This window comes from Quercus suber, unplaced genomic scaffold (genome assembly GCF_002906115.3).
Source record: "Quercus suber isolate HL8 unplaced genomic scaffold, Cork oak 2.0 scaffold_29, whole genome shotgun sequence".
Lineage (NCBI taxonomy): Eukaryota > Viridiplantae > Streptophyta > Magnoliopsida > Fagales > Fagaceae > Quercus > Quercus suber.
Genome location: NW_027069494.1, coordinates 611453 through 620844, shown reverse-complemented (window position 1 = coordinate 620844; position 9392 = coordinate 611453). Strand labels below are relative to the sequence as shown.

Below are 9392 nucleotides of genomic sequence, written 5' to 3'. Positions count from 1 at the left end.
ACTAACCTTCAACTAGTAACCTTCAACTCAAGGGTTTGAGCTCTTGTATAAACAATTACTCAGCAAAAAAAAAATAAATAAATAAATTTGGGCCTTATAGGTCTTTTTTGCTGAAATTAAAAATTGAAAATTGAAAATACTGTAACAAAATAATTTTTAAATATGTGAATAGTATTGTAAAACTTATTTTTAATAAAAAAGTTATTAAAAAGTAATATTTGTGGGTTGATAAACAGTACATGAATATACTGTTCACGATTGAAAAGTCAATCTTTACAACTTAACAAAAAAAAAGGGGTGAAAATGCAAATGAGAGCAAAACACATATCCAAACCCACACATAATATTTGACCTCTTAAACCGTAAAATAGTCCAAATGACAACAAAAATTAACACAAACAATAACAAAAATAACCCAAACAACAACAAAACTAGCCTAAATGACAACAACAAATCTAACAAGAAGCCCATATTTTTAACCTTTCAAAAAAAACCAAAACAAAACAAAAATCTTATAAGGATTCGTGGAATTTTAATGAATTATTGTATTTCATGAAAAAAAAAAAAAAAAAAAAATCATACTTCAGCCCCTCAATTAATATCCTGACTCCGTCCCCACTTCATATGATTATATGGAACTTAAGAATTATAATCTGCCTGGACGAAGTGAAGGAAGCTATTGAGAAAGCTCTTGCTCTTCAATTTATTTCAATTGCTTATAAGCAATATCCATGCACTACCATGGTACTATACTATACTACAGTACATTACATTCCAAGATATAAACTTCAACTTTTGGTTTAAAATCCACCACCAATACCCCCTCCAGCACCGCCACCACCTCCAATGCCACCACCGGCACCCCCACCAACACCAACACCAACACCGGACCCACCTCCAATGCCTCCACCTGCACCCCCGCCAGCACCACCTCCACCTCCGATGCCACCACCTGCACCCCCACCAACTCCTCCTCCAATTCCTACACCACCACCAGACCCACCTCCAATGCCTCCACCTGCACCCCCACCAGCACCACCTCCACCTCCGATGCCACCACCTGCACCCCCACCAGCTCCACCTCCAATTCCTACACCACCACCAGACCCACCTCCAATGCCTCCACCTGCACCCCCGCCAGCACCACCTCCACTTCCGACGCCACCACCTGCACCCCCTCCAACTCCACCACCAGACCCACCTCCAATGCCTCCACCTGCACCCCGCCAGCACCACCTCCACCCCCAATGCCACCACCTACACCCCCACCAGCACCACCTCCACCCCCAATGCCACCACCTGCACCCCCACCCCCACCAACACCACCTCCAACTCCTCCCCCAGCACCACCACCTCCTCCAACTCCCCCTCCTCCACCACCCCCAACGCCTCCTGCACCTCCTATGCCATCAAAAAATGTATCTTTTTCAATTTTCCTACATTCTATTGTCCCTACAGCTATCACTAACAATACCAACATCACACCAAACACACCACAGTACTTAGAAAGCTTCCCCATCTTCTTTTCTAGAATAAGAGGAAACAAATACTGGTACAAGAAAGAAAGGATATGTTTGCTGAGTTAACAGATTAGAAAAGAGTATCGGTAGCCTTTATAGTGTCAAATACGGAGGACGACATTAATGCACGTAATTAAAGGGGTTCTCAGTTTTCTTCACATTTCTGTACGTTCGACTGTGGCCAACTAAGAAATGCTTAATGAAATGGCTGAATATTCAACTGGTTTGGGAAAATGAATGCTTATTGGCATATTGGCTGGTGAACTCATTAATATCGAAGTAGCTAATAGCCTCATCTGCCAACTACTTCTGAATCGTACGTACATGGCGTCCACTGTCACTGACCGGACCCAACTGACAGACTCTAATCAGTTGACTTAAGCCGAGATTTCTATTCCCAAGCCCAAACTCTCCGAAGTCAGAAAAACCCATCCCAACGTTCCTGAAGCCTGTTGTTCACAAACAAATGGAATTAATTTTTAGACTCTACGATTCATAGTTAGAAGGTATATATACATATAGGAATTATTAGAATGAATTGTCTTTTGGGTTTGCTTGGGTTAATGAATATGAAATTGAAAACCCCACTACGGCTATTAACTGCATTCTTAACAAAACTAAACCAAAATTTTCGAGTCAAAATTTTAGTATTTTGAGTTTGTTACCTATTTTTCTTTCTAAGCTCCAAGGCTCTTGGCCTAAATTGTGACAAAGTTAAACTTTAATTACAACAATAATCAAGCCTTAGGTATTTCAAAACTTTGGAATCACCTATAGATCTTCAATAGACTAATGAGAATTAGTCATATATAATTTTGTAGGCAATGCCCTAAGTTGTATATGTAGTAAATCTATTCATAACAATAAAAAAAAACTAAAATTTTATGCTAGTCAAGCTACCTTCTTTCATTTTTCGAGCTTTGAATTGACTGTAAAAAAATATATGATACTAAGGATATTTTTGGATTGGGCTTATTTGCTGCGCGTTTGCGTTTTTAGTGTTTCTACTTTTTTCTTTTTTCTTTTTATGTACGCATTTTAGCTTTTAGGAGCATTATTCATGTACTATTCACAGAACTCACAATTATTTTATTCAAAAAAATATGTTAAAAATAGGCTCCACGGCACTATTCATACATTTAAAAATTATTTTGCTAGTATTTTCAGTTTTCAATTTTCAATTTTTAGTAAAATAAGTTGTATCCAAACGAATTCTAAGTATAAACACAAGTAAAGGTTTTTTTTTTTTTGGGTAACGAAAGAGCTTCATAGATTAAATTGAAGCAGATGAGTTAGTAGGACAAAGCCTCTTATAGTACGTGCCAAAATTGTCACAAAGCAAGAACATGATGTACATAGACTGACTATCATAAACAGCAGAATCATGTGCTAAGTCTGGTCCTTTCCTGGCAAGCTAACACAAGTGGAGTTAGGATATATAAACCTTGATTATGTGACTTGATATCTCGAGTAGCTTATAAGTTTGTGCGTACACATGTCACATGTGTGTGTGTGTGTTTGACTACAATGGCCCCTTCCATTCTATGTTAATGGAGTCTGTTCTCTGAGTAATTTTGAGTATTTGCTTTGCCTCACATGTTCATTTTTATGCATACTGTGAAAGTTAAGCTCTATAATTCCAATGTCCTTCCGCGATTACATGTTAACATTTTTTAAACGTGTAATACAGGTCCAAATCGTAGCATGGTCAGGGCATTCTTGATGTCACTTTAGCTTGACATGCTTGAATGGATATGGTAATATCGATGTTTTATTAAATATTTTTATTTATCTAAAGGAGTGCATGCTTGAATGGATACGAAAATATCAATATTTTATTAATAAGTTTATATATCAGAAGGGGGGACACTGTAGAAGGACTAATTAGACCATTACTATTAGGTTCAATAGAGTTTTAGCGAAATCCAATATAAAAATTCCGTTTTTTCTATCATTATTCACATATTTGGTATACTGACATCAACCTCTCTACTCAGTCTCTATTTCATTCTTCACTACACATTTACACTCCAAGACGAAATCACAACTCGAATTACACTAATTTGATTTTTCCATTCACCCCAAATCAACTCAAAAATATCCACAACACATTCAACCTGCAAAAAAAAAAACCAATCTTTCCCCATACAACCTACATCGATCCAATTTGATTTCCCTGCTCCACTTGTATCAATCCAGAAAATCCACAATTCACTCAATCACGTATGGTGTTGGGAACTGGTATATGTGATGATCGACGACATACATGAACAAAGATAGTGGGCTCACTGATGTAAGGAGGATCTTGAGTAAGTCTACTAGGATGCGCTACTGGTCGAATTTTGTGGTGGTTGAAGGTGTTTCAACTTGAGTGTGGATTAATTGTGGTCTGTGGTAAGGGTGGATTGTGGTGGTCTAAGGTGTGTGTGTGTGTGTGTGTGTGTGTGTGTGAGAGAGAGAGAGAGAGAGAGAGATAAAATTATTTGTTGGTGTTTTGTTGATGAACAATGTCTCAATACTTGTATTGAGGTACTGTTCATAAATAAATTTGGTCTACAAATTGTTGAGTTTGATGCAAACTGGTTTTAGGTGAATTTAGCCATCTTTATTGTAAAAGTTTTATTTCTTGAGAATGCTAATATTAGTGCATACTGCATACCATTTGTTTTCTTTTTCTTTTTCTTTTCCTTTTTCTTGAATAGCATTTACTTTTATTAAAAATAAAAAATAAAAATCTTCTGAAGTGTGTTCAATTACTAGGTAAACTTTTTAAGTTTTGCTTTAGTTACGTACGGGCCAAACTATGGTGCAATAGTTGACTCTTGTCATAATCATAAGCAAATGCTAAAGCCAATGTCATAAGCCCAACCACACTCTTAAGACCACCATATCTGTGTTCTCAAAACAGTAAAAATGGCATTTGCTTACGTGCTGCTGTCTACAATTAAAATGGATGAACTCATTTTGGCAAAAACCATCTTATGTGCCCACTTTATGAAGCAGAACCCACATGTCTGTGAGTGGCCCATTCCATAAAGAGTGGGCACGCAAGATACCATCTCCATTTTTGGCCATATCTTTTGATACAATCACAATTATATTGTTTTCCCATTCTTAATAGACTTTTTTTATTTTTCTTCAGGTCTGAAGATGGGATGTTTATTTCCACTGTGTTTGCCACGTTATCGTAGCTTTAAGTAATATCTTAGAATCGCCAATGAGTTCTAACTCAATTTTTTTTTGCTCTCCTTATAAATTTTAGATAGAGGGTGAGGTTATAAGTTCAAAATCTATTAGGATCGTATGTGACTTAACAACAATAATAATTTTTTATAAAAAATAATATAAAATAATAAAAATAAAAAGATTCATCATCCTGGAATTTTGGGCATGTTGGTAATATGATTGTAAATTAAACCCTAATATTTCTAAACTCGTATTCACTACTTGATACAGGTCAAATCTGGATTTTTTTTTTTTTTTTTTACTTTGTTAATTGGGGATTGTAGCACGAAATTTTATTTAAACTAGCCGCAAATCCGTGCATTGTGTGTGATAATTATTTTTATGGTAGTTTTATTAAATTTTTTTTTACAACTTAAACTAATCTAATAATGAGTAATGTATTTCGTAATTATATTTTTATTTATTATAGGAACAATCATAATTATAATATAGGAACAATCCAAAACACCAAAAAAACGTAAACTAAAAAAAAAATCATAAAACTTAACAATGATCAATTGAACCAATATTAGGATAAAATTTTATTTTTGATAATCTATTAAGGTTATTTCCTTTGTAAAAATTATAATTTCGGCCACCCAAAATATATTATCAAATAAACAATTATTAGCAAAATCTAAGAATTAAATTTCTATACATGCATTGTTATAAAATAATAAAAGTTAAAATAAAATTGCAAAAGTTAAAATTTATCACCTATTCGATTATTTTCGTTTGGCTAACATTTGCTTTTCTTTAAATGAATAGCATTATAGAGTACTTCTAATACAACTATTATGAGTACTTTGTCCACCACAAAGGATTAGAAAATAAACAAAAATTAGTAAAGTCTCATAGTTTAACGTCTAAATTGAGCACTATAAAAAATCATGATATATAACATAATAAATACCAAATTATTCAAATCATGCTATGTAATATAATAATATTATATTTTTATATGCTATATTTAATTCTTTACAATGCAATATGATAACATTTAACAATCAAAGAGAATAAAAAAAATAAAAACAACAACAACAACAATTTAAAAAACAAAACTAAATCGCATTAACCCAAAATAGAGTTTTAAAGAATATAAAAAATTATCAACCTAAAGTAGAGATGCAAGAAAAATAAATAAATAAAAAAATCCACTAAAAAATTTAGAGAGAGAGAGAGAGAACCATTTTTTTGTGAGGAAAAATTATGCATAGAATAGAAAAGATAGTGACAAATTTATAGTAAGAGTGTGTGAATAAGAAGAGACAAAAATAGAGGAAGAATGATATTAATGTAGAGGGTAGTGGGGAGATGAAAAAGTAAGGGAGGGAGAAAGATTGAAGAAGTAGTGAGGAGATGAAATGGTAAGAGAGAGAGAAAGGTTGGAGAATTGTAAATATTAAAAAAAAATAAATGTTAAAAACAATGATAGGAAAATTGGAAAGAAATATTAATTAATTAATTTTAAAAAAAAAAAAACCCTAAAGCTTGAAAGGCTTCAACATTGGTTTTTTTTTTTTTTTTTTTTTTTTTTTAAGCTGAAAAAACTCACACAAAACCCTAAAACTGAATTGAAAAGGTTTTGAGTTGGGCTTGATAGTGAAACTAAATAAATAAGAGGTGTGCTAGATTAATTTACAGGGTGATAATGAAAGTAAATAAATAAGTAGTGGGATGGATTTATTATAGAGTGATAGTGGAAGTAAATAAATAAGTAGTGGGTTGTATTTATAGGGCTAAAAATTGTAAAAACCATTTTAAAATTGTATGAAATTTTTTTTTTTTAAATGACGTGGCAGCTGATGGCGCAACGTGAGAGTAACAGCATTAAACGCTATACTTCAGCTTTTAGTAATATATAGATTTCATTTCACTCTCTTCAATTTTATCAATTTTTTTGTGGTTGTATTTCAAGCAAAGATGGTATTTTATTTGGAGAAATGCTAACAAGTGCCCTTAAGATCAAGACAGTTAATGTTGATATAATTGCAAATGAACTAGAGGTTAGTGCCTCCTATTAAAATCCATTCTCTAATATACATATTCCTTTGGCTTCCAAAGGCTTACAATATATTTATTTTTCAATATCTAGAAGAGATAGACCCAAATTGGGCTGAGCTGCCATTCTACATTTGCTTCGATAGAGAGCCATTGAAGGATTTTACAGGAATTTGGATTTTCAAATTTTGTTAGAATCATTTGATGATATTGCAATATGAAATGGTTAATGCTTACAGAGATAATTTAGTCAATGGAAGTGTCTAAAACTACAAAAAATGCGTCTGATAGCCGCGTTTTTAAAACGCAGCTATAGCTCCTAAAAACACGGCTATAGCCCCATTTGACCTATGGCTGCATTTTCTATAGCCGCATTTGAAGATGTGGCCTAAAGTCCACGACTATGGGTCTGACATGGTTTCACTACAAAAACCGCGGCTATACCCACATTTTTTGTATTGAAACCATGTTTCTGTGTAATGAATCGTGTTTGCATAGTTGCATGTTATTTTTGTTTTGGTAATGATGAATCTTGTTTACTCAATACCAAAAGATAAGTAAAAATTCTGAAGTGGGATGCCAATATTTACCATTTCAGGCACTATACCCCGAGTGGCTTTGATACAAAATCTCGTAGTGTTAACAAGGTTAATCTTGTTAGTATTGCCTAGTTTAAATTTGGTAGCAAAATGATTGGCCTACTTAGAATTTTTGGTGTCATAACCTGGTCTAGTCCCCCTTATGGATTTGAGATTGAACCCCACTACCCCATTAATATCTTCTCTTTAGAAACCAAAATAAAGGCCCAATAAAAACTTCAAGACAGTGCATATCAATATTGGCTGTTGTCATTTAGAAGCCCAAGGTGATGTGGCTATCCTCTCATTTTTGAAAACGTTCCATGTTCATTAAGCTAGACCATGAATGGGGTCCAAAAATATTTGTAATGTACACCTAAAAAGTCTTAACTTACGTAGACACTCCATTTCAATCCATAATTTAATCTTAGAAGATGATCAAATGGCATTTGATGGAAAAATGTGAAGCATGTGTAAGTGGGTTTTGAAGAAGACCCTCATTTTCATTTCATATAGCTGATAATTCATATCTTTTCCCATGAAATGTGAGAAATTCAAAAGGAGTTTCAGAAGGAGATGCTATTGAAGTTCAAGAGTGAAATTTTTCTAAAAATGGATTTGCCAAAGAAAATCAATTTCTCAATTAATATCAAAATTAACAATTTAATAGCACTAAATACTTATCCTTCTTTCTTAATACTCTTGCAACTACTCTCCGCCCTTCTTCTCTCTTATCAACATCGATGCCATCTCATTAACGATAGTAAAATGTCTTCATTAGTCCCAGCTCAACCTAACTTGTGCCCACTTTGAATGGATTTTCTCTGCCCCAAGGAGGAGACAAGATGGGAAAGAGACCTTTGTGATCCGATCCAGCACCACCATATTGGCATCTCTATCACTAATACCCCTACAAAATAGTGTACCATACAATTGTCCTTTAACATGAATATTTGTTCCTTTCTTTTTTGTGGTTAAAACGACGATTCATTAAAAACTAAAAAACTACATCAGGTTCAGGACACAGCCTATTAAGTCATTCCATTAAGGTCTTGCTCAAAAACACTAAAAATGTTGACAGGCGGACTTTCAAAAGACACAAAATCTAGCTCCTGGCCAACACTCTTCTTTGCGAGCACATCAGCACACCCATTTGCTTGGCAGTATAGTGCTTAAATTGGATCCGATGAAACCAGGATGCCAGCAACCTACAATCATCCAAAATCAAGGAAACCACATTATTCACATAATCTGACCTGTTTAAAATATCCACAACGGCCTTAGTGTCAAGTTCAACAAGAAGGAAAATGATACTTAGATTGTTGCACAGAATCAGCTCATCCCTTAAGCCCCACAATTCTGCCACAAAACTATTAGTTATCCCTATATGCCTAGAAAACCCAAATACCCAATGTCCATGGCTGTCTCTAACAATGCCTCCACAACCAGCTTGTCCTGGACTACCAACAGGCATCAACACACCCATCAGTATTCAACTTCATCCAACCATTACGGGGTTTCTCCCAGCAAATCCTTTTCACCTTGTTTTGGACTGGATTTCTTGGGGAGTTGACACAACACATGAACTCCATTGTTTGATTCACAATCTCCAATGACAACTTGGGATTTTGCATTTTCCCAAAAATCATAATCTGGTTTATGCTCTTCCAAATCAGCCAAACAGTAAAGGAAAATAGCACACTCCACGGCACTCCCCCATTGCTCATCTTGCTACCTACTTTCCCATTTATACCCAACCAATCTTGAAGGTTACTCCCCCAAAACACTTGATTCGACTCCTTAACACCCAGCTAAAGCCACACAGCCCTAACCCGAGGGCAATCTCGCAAGGCATGTACTATGGATTCTAGCTTGCTTCGACATATGGAACACACATCCTCATCCCCTATTCCTCTTCTAGCAAGGCAAGCCTTCACCCCGATACTATTATGAACACACCTTCAAATGAAATTTTTGTTCTTTTCTTTTTCTGTTTCTCTCTTTTTCAATGTTTTTTAATGTGCATTTGCTTCGGCTGTTTGCTAGGCTTCTTTGATTGTTGCAATTG

General features: G+C 34.7%; 1 protein-coding gene across 1 annotated transcript; it reads right to left on the bottom strand.

Moving 5' to 3' along the window:
* Positions 1–352: 352 nt before the first annotated feature.
* Positions 353–1581, bottom strand: LOC111989001 (glycine-rich cell wall structural protein). Its single transcript, XM_065770320.1, is given in 2 exon segments — positions 353–1225; positions 1228–1581. Coding segments are annotated over 2 exon segments (717 nt in total). The 5' UTR covers positions 1520–1581; the 3' UTR covers positions 353–800.
* Between the last annotated feature and the right edge of the window lie 7811 nt (positions 1582–9392).